The sequence below is a fragment of the Thalassophryne amazonica genome, chromosome 1 (genome assembly GCF_902500255.1).
Source record: "Thalassophryne amazonica chromosome 1, fThaAma1.1, whole genome shotgun sequence".
Lineage (NCBI taxonomy): Eukaryota > Metazoa > Chordata > Actinopteri > Batrachoidiformes > Batrachoididae > Thalassophryne > Thalassophryne amazonica.
The window spans coordinates 64,091,408-64,106,242 of NC_047103.1; the positions used below are offsets into that span (position 1 = coordinate 64,091,408).

General features: G+C 39.7%; 1 protein-coding gene across 1 annotated transcript in view; it reads right to left on the minus strand.

Annotated features, from left to right (window-relative positions):
• Window positions 1–14,835, minus strand: part of ipo4 (importin 4) — a 93,665-nt gene that overhangs the window by 69,736 nt on the left and 9,094 nt on the right. Inside the window, 2 exon segments of the mRNA XM_034171129.1 lie at window positions 2,127–2,168; window positions 2,312–2,391. Coding sequence (XP_034027020.1) covers window positions 2,127–2,168; window positions 2,312–2,391 — 122 coding nt within the window.

Genomic DNA, 14,835 nt, shown 5'->3' on the forward strand with positions numbered 1-14,835 from the left:
CACCACACACACACACATATATATATACACACACACACACGTATATAAGAACAATTTCATGGTGCTGTTGAACTAAGACAGTACCTGTGAATTTGGATTGATGGATATGATTTTTTTAATACTGTAATTTGTGTATGAGAGGATGTTCTCTTAAATGTTTGATTATGTAACTTAAAAAACTAAAATGACAAATAAATATACTGTTAGGAAAAAAGATATTGCTTCACATCCCACTTTAGTTATGCATAAAGGTTAAATTAACAAAACTTATTTTTGTATGGGTCATCAATTAAACTTAGTCCAGAACTATAGTAAAACCTAGACCCAGAGAAATACTGATTTAAACACTTTAGCTATTAAAATGATTAATAACAATAATAATAATAATAATAACAACAATTAGTAGTAGTATAAAAAATGTCTACAATAGTGGACCTTTAATCAAGGGTGTTGTCAAAGGCACGTCCACCCCCAATCCCCCATCCTCTTTCCGTCTGACTTCACCCCTGGTTTGTAGTCTGACCAGGAATAATCAAGAATGTGTGTCTTTATGTGGAAAGCACAAACTGATTGAGAGATAAGGTTTTATGTCATGCCATCCTCAGGAAGAGATTTTAGGTGTATTTTGGGGAAAATAAATAAAATATTAGTGTTAGTTGTTATGCGGCGCAGGTCTGCAGCTGTGTTTTAACCACAGCGAGGACACTCAGAGCAGACTTTGAAAGAAAAGAAAAGTTTAAAATATGTTTGTAAACATCTACTCTTTGCTCACTGTGTCATTACAGGACATAGAGGAATGAGTGGAAAGGACACAGGGACTCAAAACAACAAAAAGCAGGAGGAACAACAAAACAGAGACATTCTAACAATTTTTGAATGTTTTGATCACAGTAAATTTTATATCTTGCATCCAGCCTTGATTTAGCGTCAGCGTGAACCCTGCTTTTTGGCAACCTAATTGACAGAAATCTGTCATAGCAGCGGAAAACTTTAAACCCTGCATGACTTGTAGAAAATGTGCAGACCATAAATATACATACATTATTTGTCTCAGTATCATTTAATACAGGGGCAGATGTTTTTATTATCAACAAAATTTATTTCAAGGAATTGATTTTTCATTCTATACAGCAGAAATTGATTTGCCAATGTCATAAAGTAATAACTTTTGAAATTACTTGTCTTGTTCGATCAATAATTCAGAACCCAAAAGTCATCAACTGTAATAGAAAATGTGGGGAAAACAAACTGCTTTTGTTTTTATTATCAACAAAATTATTTATTTCAAGGAATTGATTCTTCATTCTATACAGCAGAAATTGATTTGCCAATGTCATAAAGTAATAACTTTTGAAATTACTTGTCTTATTCGATCAATAATTCAGAACCCAAAAGTCGTCAACTGTAATAGAAAATGTGGGGAAAACAAACTGCTTTTGTTTTTATTATCAACAAAATGATTTATTTCAAGGAATTGATTTTTCATTCTATACAGCAGAAATTGATTTGCCAATGTCATAAAGTAATAACTTTTGAAATTGTCTTGTTTGATCAATAATTTAGAACTCAAAAGTCGTCAACTGCGATAGAAAATGTGGGGAAAACGAACTGCTTTGGGTTCTAGATTACATCCACACTGGCAGATAACAGATTCATCCCCACACCTTGAAAGTAGCCTTCAATCTGCTGGTGAAATGTGGGCATTTCACCAGGTTTGAACCTTTTCCAGCTACTGGGGTCCTCAACACTGAGGATCCTGCATATGGATGATGCAAAGAGAAAAGCAACACACGGCCAAAGTGCCATAGCTCACGTCCCCACACAATGCAAGTGATGCACCTCATCTGAGTCTCCCTAAGTAACAGTTCGTATAACACAAAGTCATCCCAGTGGCACCCAAGGACCCTTCAAAGAGACCTAATACCAAACACAGGCAGTGGTCACTTCAGGTAACTGGTCTGTAAACCGAAGACCAGAAAAACATTTAAGTGGCTCCTTGACAGGCAGAGGAAAGAAATGACTGTCAAAAATCCTTATTTGTATGTCCACTGACAAATCTGTTACACAGCACCATTTTCAAAGACAGAGTCAATTATGAGGAAGCAGGTTATCAATAAACAGCTTACTCCGTTTCTTGCATGAAGGCCTGCAGCACCACTGCCTTTAGACTGCAATAAAAAAAGATAAATTGTGTCAGTTATCAACAATCAAAATAATTTAAACTGTGTTTGTGCTTTATGATTGTCTGAATACAAGTGATTTCTTCACTGAAACAAGTGATTTCTTCACTGAAACAAAGTAATGAGCAAACCTCTCTCTGTCTTCAGAAGTAATCTTCTTCCAGTGTTTCTTCACTCTCAATCTGAGCATCACTGCGGCTGTCTGGCGAATCTGTGACACACCAAGAAAAATTACAAATTACACAGAGCCAGTGTGCCCAACAGAGTGGCTACAAGTTTGTCTGAGATGTGTAATCAATATGAAAACAAGAGCAATCAGAGATTTCTGACGTCCACCAATCCAGATCCCTCCAAAATTTAGCGGAGTCTTACATGCCCTAATATCTATATCTGTGGTGCCAATTTGGTGAGAATCTGTGAAGTAGTTTTGACATAATCCTCCAAAATGTAATGGAGTCTTTCATCGCCTAATATGTATCTGTGTTGAAAATTTAATCAAAATCTATGCAGTAGTTTTGATGTAATCCTGCTAACAGTAATCCTTCACAGCCTATATAAAGTGAAACGATCCAGAATCTAGATCCGGATCAAATCCAAAATTTAATGGGTTCTTCCATACCTAATATCTATCTGTGGTTAAAATTTCATCAAAATCCGTGCAGTAGTTTTGATGTAATCCTGCTAACAGACAGACAGAAATAAACTCAGGTGATTTCATTACATCCTTGGCAAAATAAAACGTGATGTTAGTGCACTAATGAACACAGTGTGTTTTTAGGCTTAGATTATCTTAGCCTTTAGCTGTAGGCAACTACTTTAGCTTATGCCAGCTTTAGCTTTCTTGTTTTATACAACCCCTGGCAATAATTATGGAATCACCGGCCTCGGAGGATGTTCATTTAGTTGTTTAATTTTGTAGAAAAAAAAGCTAAACTCATTTCAAATGGCAACTTTTTGGACTCACTCAATTCTGAGGAATAAATTATGGAATCACCCTGTAAATTTTCATCCCCAAAACTAACACCTGCATCAAATCAGATCTGCTTCTTAGTCTGCATCTAAAAAGGAGTGATCACACCTTGGAGAGCTGTTGTACCAAGTGGACTGACATGAATCATGGCTCCAACACGAGAGATGTCAATTTAAACAAAGGAGAGGATTATCAAACTCTTAAAAGAGGGTAAATCATCACGCAATGTTGCAAAAGATGTTGGTTGTTCACAGTCAGCTGTGTCTAAACTCTGGACCAAATACAAACAACATGGGAAGGTTGTTAAAGGCAAACATACTGGTAGACCAAGGAAGACATCAAAGCGTTAAGACAGAAAACTTAAAGCAATATGTCTCAAATCGAAAATACACAACAAAACAAATGAGGAACGAATGGGAGGAAACTGGAGTCAACGTCTGTGACCGAACTGTAAGAAACCGCCTAAAGGAAATGGGATTTACATACAGAAAAGCTAAACAAAAGCCATCATTAACACCTAAACAGAAAAAAACAAGGTTACAAAGGGCTAAGGAAAAGCAATCGTGGACTGTGGATGACTGGATGAAAGTAACATTCAGCGATGAATCTCGAATCTGCATTGGGCAAGGTGATGATGCTGGAACTTTTGTTTGGTGCCGTTCCAATGAGATTTATAAAGATGACTGCCTGAAGAGAACATGTACATTTCCACAGTCATTGATAATATGGGGCTGCATGTCAGGTAAAGGCACTGGGGAGATGGCTGTCATTGCATCATCAATAAATGCACAAGTTTACGTTGATATTTTGGACACTTTTCTTATCCCATCAATTGAAAGGATGTTTGGGGATGATGAAATCATTTTTCAAGATGATAATGCATCTTGCCATAGAGCAAAAACTGTGAAAACATTCCTTGCAAAAAGACACATAGGGTCAATGTCATGGCCTGCAAATAGTCCGGATCTTAATCCAATTGAAAATCTTTGGTGGAAGTTGAAGAAAATGGTCCATGACAAGGCTCCAACCTGCAAAGCTGATCTGGCAACAGCGATCAGAGAAAGTTGGAGCCAGATTGATGAAGAGTACTGTTTGTCACTCATTAAGTCCATGCCTCAGAGACTGCAAGCTGTTATAAAAGCCAGAGGTGGTGCAACAAAATACTAGTGATGTGTTGGAGCGTTCTTTTGTTTTTCATGATTCCATAATTTTTTCCTCAGAATTGAGTGAGTCCATATTTTTTTCCCCTCTGCTTGGTCTAAAAAAGTAACCGTTACTGACTGCCACAATTGTTCTTGATTTCTTATAGTGTTTCTTAAAGCCAGAAAGTTTCCATTTGAAATGATTTTAGTTTTGTGTTATGTCTGTGATCTGCTTTTTTTCTACAAAATTAAACAACTGAATGAACATCCTCCGAGGCCGGTGATTCCATAATTTTTGCCAGGGGTTGTATGAATCACGATTACCTCACTGATGTCTTAATATTGCATATAACTGTTCTGTCTATTTTTATCCAATAAATCCATACCATACATCTAGTCGCCATATATACAAGATCAGATTTTTATTATGATTTTACGAGGACTGTCCATAAAGTATAGGTCCTTTTTATTTTTTTTAAAAACTATATGGATTTCATTCATGTTTTTACGTCAGACATGTTTGAACCCTCGTGCGCATGCGTGAGTTTTTCCACGCCTGTCGGTGACGTCATTCGCCTGTGAGCACTCCTTGTGGGAGGAGTCGTCCAGCCCCTCGTCGGAATTCCTTTGTCTGAGAAGTTGCTGAGAGACTGGCGCTTTCATCAAAATTTTTTCTAAACCTGTGAGACACATCGAAGTGGACACGGTTCGAAAAATTAAGCTGGTTTTTGGTGAAAATTTTAACGGCTGATGAGAGATTCTGAGGTGATACTGTCGCTTTAAGGACTTCCCACGGAGCGAGACGTCGTGCAACACTCCCAGGCGCAGTTGTCAGCCTGTTTCAAGCTGAAAACCTCCACATTTCAGGCTCTATTGATCCAGGACGTCGTGAGAGAACAGAGAAGTTTCAGAAGAAGTCGGTTTCAGCATTTTATCCAGATATTCCACTGTTAAAGGAGATTTTTTTTAATGAAAGATGTGTGGACGGGTCCGTGCGTCGGGACGTAGCCGGCGCGGTGCGGCGGCACAGGAAAAACACCTCCGTGTTGATAACCATTTGTAAAATCCAGGCGGCTTTTGATGGCTTTCAGTGGAGTGAGTATATGAGAAATTGTTTAACAGCTGGACATGTTCCAACTTGTCCTTAAGGCTTCCAACAGAGGTGTTTTTCCTGTGGCGGAGCGTCGCGGCGGCTGTGAGCCGACGCTGCAATCCGCCCGCACATCTTTCATTAAATAAAGTCTCCTCACAGGCAAATGACGTCACCGACAGGCGTGGAAAAACTCACGCATGCGCACGAGGGTTCAAGCATGTCTGACGTAAAAACATATGAATGAAATTAATAGTTTTTGAAAAATAAAAAGGACCTATACTTTATGGACAGCCCTCGTATATTACTTTCAGGACTTTTAAACTGATTTTTAGTTTTGCATAACACTGTTTTATACTCTTGAATCTCCAGATTTTAAAGACAAGATTAATTTATTTGTCCCGAACACGCAAATTTTTTATAAAAATTCAGTGCTCAAAAATTTTAAACTTTTGATGTTCCTCTTTTTTAATTGCCTGTCTACGGTTACTTGTTTTGTGTACAGCATTGTTAAACATTGGAATCTTTTGTTACTGTTTAATACTGTTGAATGTTTAGCCTGTGTCTTTTCATTTCTGTAAGAAATAAACACTTAAATCTCAAAAACCTGTTTTTCTAACCAGATAAATACATCTGAGGTGATCTACAAGTCATTTTCCTGAGACATGAGTAAGCTAACTAGCAAGAAGGGAACATCACCATGAACATGTACTGAAACAAATCCATTGACTTTTGGCTCCATCAAGCACGGAGGAAAAGCTCACGATAGGATGTTCTTTATTTGATGCTTTTGTAGTGTACCTGTTAATAAAAACATTATTTTACTCCCCTCTGTCTGGGCCACTGATGAAAAATAGCATCCTACAAAATCACATTATTGTATAATGTATAAATATATATTCTGTGCGCTTCCCACAACATTTTGGTGGACCTTAATGTAGGGGTTCATGTGACTTTAGGCCCCTGGTCTTCAGCCTAGCTAAGCCTGTACTCCATCCTTTGTTCTCTTATGACTGGATCCAGATGTTATACTTTATTCACAGCTGACGCAGCTTTTTTAACATTTTATGAAGCTCTCGAGGCCAACTGGTGTAACATATGTAATGTACATAGCTATATTAATAATGCAAAATTCTATTTGTAAATAGTCCCACCGTTATGGGTTATGGCTAGAAATTATAGTTAGGTGTTAAGAGTTAGGTTTTCTTCTGTCGGTCTGTGTGATGACCCGTTGCAGAGTGCAAGATGTTGCAAAGTGACAGCATGTTGGACATTTGAGCCAACATAGGCTCACATCCCAATCATGTGAAAGATTATCTCTTCCATCCCCCTTTCAAATCAATTATTGTAATACTTCAAGTATTATGGTAAATGACTGTGATGAAGTTAGAAAGCTAGATAATTACAAATATTTTGGAACCACAGAAAGTGATTAAGTTTGTCATCCCAAAATATTGGCCCTACAACAAGTAAAGGTGTATACCATCATAATCATGTGACAATATCAAACAAGATAGAATTTTGTATTATTTATACGGATGTGTATGGACAGCTATTGCCTATAGAGCGACTCCGCATTTCCATAAATGCCCCATAATTTTTCCACAATACACTGATTTGTAAAGTGAAAATCAGTGCACAACAGGCAGCAAGGTGTTTTAGTGGTTAGCATGCTGCTTCACAGCAAGAAGGTCATGGCATTGCTTCCCACCTGGTTGTTTCTGTGTAGTTTGCATCTTCTCCCTGTGTCTGTGTGGGTTTCCTCCAGGCACTCCGGTTTCCTCCCACAATCAAAAACATGCTTATTTATAGAAGAGCTTGTTTTGTGGTTGTATTTGCCCTGTTGATCCATCTTGGATTCGGTGGCTCCATTTAAGATTCGGTGATCCACGGCTAATTCTGAGCCTTGGTTAAATGACAGAACTCGTGAGGCCAGCAGGAAATGTCGCTGAGCAGAAGTGGTAAAAGGACAGACTCCAGGACTCTTCAAACCTTAAAAAAAACTGTTGGCACTGTTATCAGACCACAGTAAAGGAGGCAAGAAGGGAATATTTTGCAAATATTACCTCCTCTCATGGTCACAACTTACGTTTGCTGTTTAAGATCATTGATTCTGTATTAGACACTGCACAGAATGTACGTTTGGACACCTCCCCAGATACATGAAACAATTTTTTCACGCTTTTTTTTAAACAGAGAAAGTTCATAATATTAGGGCCTCTATCTTAGTTCCTGCTTCTGACCCTTCGGCCTTGGTTTCTTGTCCTGTCACTTTTATTCGGTTTGAATCTGTGACCTTTTTTAGAGGATGTAGCAGGGCACATCAAATCTGGTTCTTTTTATGATCCTGTCTCCCCACAATTTTTTAAAGAAATCTTGTTGTTTATCAGACAGCCGCAGTGGTTCAGCCTTTGCTGAAAAAAAAAACCAAAAAAAAAAACCCTAGTTTTGATCACATGGTTTTGGCTAATTATAGGCCCATTTCTAAACTTTGAATGAATTTATTTATCCAGCACACAGATGAGTAACAACAAAGACAATAACAAAACATAAAAGGAACAATGTACAGAGAACCCGTGTGGTCGAAAGGGTGAAGGCAAAAGCAAGGCTTATAAGCATCCTCCCCTTATACCATTAAAAATAAAGAATGTATACATATATACTCATGACAAGTATACAAAAAAGAGAAAAGAAAGTGCATGAACAATTTAACTTAATCACTGAAATTTCAAAACACAACCAAACAAGTAATAGCGAACAATGACAAAAATGGTAAACCTAATCCTTCAAACTATAACGGGTAAATATATTCTTTTTGTAAAGCCTTTTAAAACCAACCAATGCATCAAATATTTCATTATCAGGACAGTTATTCCAAACAACACCCTTGACAGAAACACAATGACTTAACTCAAATAATAATGTTCCTCTCAAACTGTAACTGGAATCCCTCATTTTAAACAGATCCTGGACATGTAGAAGCAAAAGCTTATTTTTGACTTTATACAAAATCTGTACTGTAATATAATCAACCAAGTCCCAGAATTTTAAAATTTGCAGACAAGCAAATAACGGATTGGCTCACAATATGGTTTATTACTGATAATTCTTACAGCTTTCTTTTGCAACAGAAAAAACTGGTTTAGAATCAGAATTGCCTTTATTGTCATTGTAATTTGCATTGCAACGAGATTTGAGTGCAACTCCAAAAAGGTGCTTTCCATGGTGCGAGTAATTTTTAGCCAAATAAAAGATAATAAAATTTAACAATAAATTATTCAGAGTATATGTACAACTAAATAAATATAAGATAAAATAAAATGTGGACCAAGTAAAATGTAAAACGAGAATTATATACAACTGTGGAATCATATTGCATGGGAATACTGCACATGGTTTACAGATATTGCACAAGAAACTTGAAAAGTGCGGATTAGAGTGATTTGTTATTGTTCAGTGCAGTGATTGCTCTGGGGAGAAAGCTGTCCCTGAGTCTATATGTCCTAGATTTGATTGACCTATACCGTCGGCCGGAGGGTAGTAGGTCAAACAGGTGGTTGCTGGAGTGGGATGTGTCTTTGCTGATGCTGGCAGCTCTGCTGAGGTAGCGAGAGCTGACAATGTCCTCCAGGCTGGGCAGAGAAAACCAGTGATCCCCTGGGCCATTTTGATCACCCTCTGCAGCGCTCTCCTGTCTGCTGCTGAGCACCAGCCGTACCACACTGTGATGCAGTACGTCAGGATGCTCTCGATGGTGGCTTTGTAGAACAACACCAGCAGCTTCTCCTCCAGATTGTTTCTCCTGAGCACCCTCAGGAAGTGGAGTCGCTGCTGGGCTTTCTTCACCACCACTGTGGTGTTGGCAGTTCGGGAGAAGCAGTCAGAGAGCTGCACTCCCAGGAACCTGATGGAGCTGACCCTTTCCATACAGTCCCCTTGGATGTAGAGCGGGGCTGGGTCAGCCCTGTTCTTCCTGATGTCCAGGATTATTTCTTTTGTTTTTGTGGTGTTCAGTGGCAGGTTGTTAGCTGAACACCATGCTGTCAGTCGATTGACCTCGTCTCTAATCAGAATCATCCCCTCCTGAGATAAGCCCAATCACGGTGGTACCATCCGCAAACTTTATGATGGTGTTTGTGGGATCGGTCTGAGAGCAGTTGTGCGTATAAAGGGTGAACAGGAGGGGGTTCAGTACACAGCCTTGAGGGGAACCGGTGCTGAGTGTGATGGTGGAGGAAAGGTGGGGGCCAAGTTTCACGGACTGTGGGCGGTTTGTGAGGAAGTCCTTGATCCACTGGCAGATGGGGGTGGAGATGCCCAAATGTGTCAGATTCTGGACCAGGATCTCCGGATGATGTGGTTGAAGGTTGAGCTAAAGTCCAAGAAGAGCATCCTCACATAGCTCCCCTGGTACTCCAGGTGGCTCAGCGCAGTGTGGAGAGCTGTGTTGATAGCATCCTCTGTGGAGCAGTTCCCCCTGTAGGCAAACTGGTGGGGGTCCAGAGTGGGAGGCAGACAGGCTCTGATGTGTTGAGAGACCAGTCTTTCAAAGCACTTCATGACTACAGGCATAAGTGCAACAGGCCTGTAGTCATTTATGCTCTCCACTACTGACTTCTTTGGGACTGGAATGATGTGGAAGATTTGAGGCAGAGTGGAATGATGGCCTGCAACAGGGACAGGTTGAAGATGCAGGTGGAAACTCCAGCCAGTTGGTCAGTACACGCTTTGAGTACCTTTCCAGGTACACCATTGGGGCCGGCCGCCTTCAGCAAACGTCTCACTTCGTGTTCCTGAAGTGTTAGCGTGCTAGTGCTGGAGGGTGGTGGGTGTGGAGTTGCTGCTGGTCTGTCTGCCTCGAAGCGGGCAAAGAAGCGGTTCAGCTCCTCTGCTAGCGAGGGATCAGACCTAGCATTTCCTGGGTTGCTGCTTCTGTAGTTGGTTATATGATTTATTCCCTGCCAGATCCTTCTGGGGTCATTCACAGTGAAGTGGTCCTCTTATCTTTTTTCTTGTAGGCAGCCTTGGCCTCTCTGATGCCTTTTTTCAGATCTATATGTATTTCCCCAAACCTCGACACAATATGTCATATATGGAACAAATAATGCATAATATAAAGTGGTTAATGCATGTTGGGAGAGTTAGTCCTGGGCTTTATGCAGAATTGCAATGGCTTTTGACATTTTAGATTTAACATAGTTAATGTCTTTTCCAGTTTAATTTATCATCAATATAAACACCAAGAAATTTTGTATCTGGTACAATTTCAATATCATGTAATAATAGATTTTTGCTCAAGTTCCTGGACTTATTCCCAAATGTGATACACTTAGTTTTACCAAAATGGAGCATTAATTTATTTAAATCGAACCATTGTTTAAATTTATGTAATTTGTTCTCCATCTTGTTCAGGAGCTGTCCCAAATGATCCCTACTACAAACCACAGTCGTATCATCTGCAAATAAAATACAACTTACATACTTGGAAACCAAACATGCAGTGGGGGAAATAAGTATTTGATGCACTGCCAGTTTTGCAGGATTTCCCACCTACAAAGAATGGAGAGGTCCTTCACTTTTATCATAGGTACACTTCAACTGTTAGACATTATCTTAAAAAAAAAAAATCCATAAAATCACATTGTATGATTTTTAAATAATTAATTTGCATTTTATTGCATGAAATAAGTATCTGATCCCCTTTAAGAAGCTCTCCTATTCTGCACTCTTTACCTGTATTAATTGCACCTGTTTGAACTCGTTACCTGTATAAAAGACACCTGTCCACACAATCAATCACACTCCAACCTGTCCACCATGGCCAAGACCAAAGAGCTATCTATGGACATCAGGGACAAAACTGTAGACCTGCACAAGGCTGGGATGGACTACAGGACAACAGGCAAGCAGCTTGGTGAGAAGACAACGGTTACGATTATTTATTAGAAAGTGGAAGAAACACAAGATGACTGTCAATCTCCCTCGGTCTGAGATTCCATGCAAGATCTCACTTCATGGGGTAAGGATGATTCTGAGAAAGCTCAGAACTACACAGGAGGCCCTGGTCAATGACCTGAAGAGAGCTGGGACCACAGTCCCAAAAATTACATTAGTAACACACAATGCCATCATGGTTTAAAATCCTACAGGGTAGCAAGGTCCCCCTTCTCAAGCCAGCACATGTCCAGGCCCGTTTGAAGTTCACCAGTGACCATCTGGATGATCCAGAGGAGGCACAGGAGAACGTTAAAATAGATCATTTTGGAATCAACTCCACTTGTCGTGTTTAGAGGATGAGAACAACCCCAAGAAAACTGTCCCAACCATGAAGCATGGGGGTGTAAACATCATACTCTGGGGGTGCTCTTCTGCAAAGGGGACAGGACAACTACACCGTATTGAAGGGAATATGAATGGGATTATGTATTGCGAGATTTTGCCAAACAACCTCCTTCCCTCAGTAAGAGCACTGAAGATGGGTCGTGGCTGGGTCTTCCATCATGACAATGACCCCAAACACACAGCCAGGGCAACTAAAGAGTGGCTCTGTAAGAAGCATTTCAAGGTCCTGGAATGGCCTAGCCAGTCTCCAGACCTGAACTCAATAGAAAATCTTTGGAGGGAGCTGAAACTCCAAACCTGAAAGATCTAGAGAAGATCTGTATGGAGGAGTGGACCAAAATCCCTGTTGCAGTGTGTGTAAAAAATTGGTCAAGAACTACATGAAACATCTGACCTCTCTCTTGGCAAACAAATGTTTCTGTACCAATTGTTAAGGTCTGTTTTTCTAGGGGATCAAATACTTATTTCATGCTATAAAATTCAAATTAATTATTTAAAAATCATACTGTGATTTTCTGGATTTTCTTTTATTCTGTCTCTCACAGTTGAAGTGTACCTACGATAAAAAAAAAAAAAAAAATACAGACCTCTCCATTCGTTGTAGGTGGAAAAACCTGTAAAATTGACAGTGGATCAAATACTTATTTCCCCCACTGTATATCATTAATATACAAAAGAAACAACAATGGCCCAAGGACTGAACCCTGGGACACCCCACAAGCAATCTTCAAGAACTTGGAATTTGTCCCACCGATGTGGACACACCGACACCTGTTGTCTAAGTAGCTCACCATCCAGTCAGTGAGCCTTTTCTGTCGAAGGTTTTAGAAAAAAATGTTTGTCAATTAAGCAATTTTTTGAATGAAAACTGGATTTTGGAAGAGTTTCAGTCAGGTTTTAAGCCATTTCACAACACAGTCTGTGTTTAAGGTTGTAATGACTTTTCTCACATGTGACGCTGGGAACTCTTATCTTGGTTTTATGCAATTTATCGGTTGCTTTCGATACGGTTCACCACGGTATTTTTAGTATCTCGACTACAGCACTTGGTGGGCATTGATGGGACTGTGCTCGAGTGGTTCCGGTCCTATCTGACAGACATGACATTTTCTGTGAATGTCAGTGGCTTCGAATCTTTTGTAGTCCCTTTGTCATGTGCTGTCCCACACAGCTCTATTTTGGGGCCCCTGCTGTTCTCTCTGTATTTATTGCCTCTGGAGACTATTTTTAGAAGACATGGGATTTTATTCCACTGCTATGCAGATGATTGCCAGATTTATTTGCCTGTGACTCAGAGGGATTGTCAGTCTTTGAAATGGCTCCTGGTGTGTGTAGAAGATATTAAAAGATGGTTTTAATGAAAGGAAAACAGAGGTGGCGGTTTTTGGACCTAGTAGTCTTTGTGAGTCCTCCTCTGTCGATTTGGGACCGCTTGACGCACATTTTAAGCCAGTTATTCTTAATCTTGGTTTTATGATGGATGGTGATCTTAAGGACAGTCAAATTGCAGCAGTGGTGAAATCTGGTTTTTATCATTTGTGGCGCTTGGCAACACTGAAACCTTTTCTTTCCAGGCAACATTTAGAGTTGGTCATCCATGCTTTTGTATCATCTCGCCTGGACTACTGCAATTCACTCTACATGGGAGTAAATCAGGCACTTCTCTCCCCTCTGCAGTTGGTCCAAAATGCTGTGGTACGGCTTTTGACAGGGGCTCGGAGGAGGGAGCATATGATTCCCGTCCTGGCCACACTTCATTGGTTGCCGGTTCATTTTAGGGTCCATTTTAAAATACTTGTTCGTTTTTAAGTCCCTCCACGGTCTAGCTCCATTGTAGCTCCACTCTGGGCTTCTTCAACCTTATGCACCTATTGGTCCCTCGGGTAGGCTGACCAGCTGCTCTGCAAGTGCCCAGGTCAAAGAGAAAGCTCAGAGGAGACAGGGCTTTCTCTGTTGTTGCTCCCAGACTGTGGAACAGTTTGCCTCTGGGTGTTAAGGAGTCACATCTTTTTGATTTGGCTTTTGACACAAATGAGGCTTAGTTTGATAGTTTTAAACTGCATTTTTGCGGTTCTTTTTATTTTGATTTTATTGTCATTTTAATTTGTCTTATGTTTTAGTGTATAGCACTTTGTCTCAGCACTGGCTGTTTAAGGGTCCCTGCCACGCCATGAGGTATTTACATATTGTTAAATAAAAAAAAGCTTTTTCCACGTCTTTTTTTTAACCATAAAATTACACTGAACAAGGATTTAGACGTTTTGTTACCAATCTGAGAATTTGTATTTACCGCCTCTGAGTTGACCTACTTTATCGCTGCGACGGATGTGACGTCATGCGAGTAAATGTGTCGAAGCAATGTTGTTTACCAATACGGCAGACACGGACAGCGAAGGCATAGTGAGTGATTATAGCGAAGATTTAAGTGACAGACTGTTTTTGAAGACAACGAGGAAGTTTCTGATGAACGAAGCGATGGTGAAAATAATGAGGGGCTCCAACGGTATATGTTGGAGCCGTACGCGACAGAAGACGAGGATGAAGCACAGCTGTCAGGGGATAACAACAACAACAACAACGAAGGCGCTGTGGAGGAGGATACAAGCCTCTTACAAAACACAGAATGGTTTGTTCACTCACCACCTTTTCTTATAAATGATCATTTATTCCTTGGTAATGGACAGTTCCAACTGCATTTTGATCAATTTGGACCTGGACTGCGGTGTGTTTGTGTATGAAAAGATTATTTCAGCAGCACATCATGCTTAAATTCAGGAGTTTGTTCTAAAATCACTGAAAATAAAGTTTCTGCACATTCTGTATATATTTAATCATTTATAAGTCAGTTTCTTGTGACTGCTAATTCTTCACATTTTATTCAAAGCAAGTGATTGTTAATCTTTATCTGAAAAGCTGTAGACCCACATGGGATGGGGGAAAAAGATTTCTAAATAAAAGAAAACTTTACTTCTATATCTGTTGTAATTTTATCACGCATAATATTGTAGAAAAATGTTTATGCTAAATGGAGACTTTCCTGTCTAAAATACACATACAGAACATCTGTAATCAAATTGTATCACATCTAATCTAATTTGAATGAACAGAAGT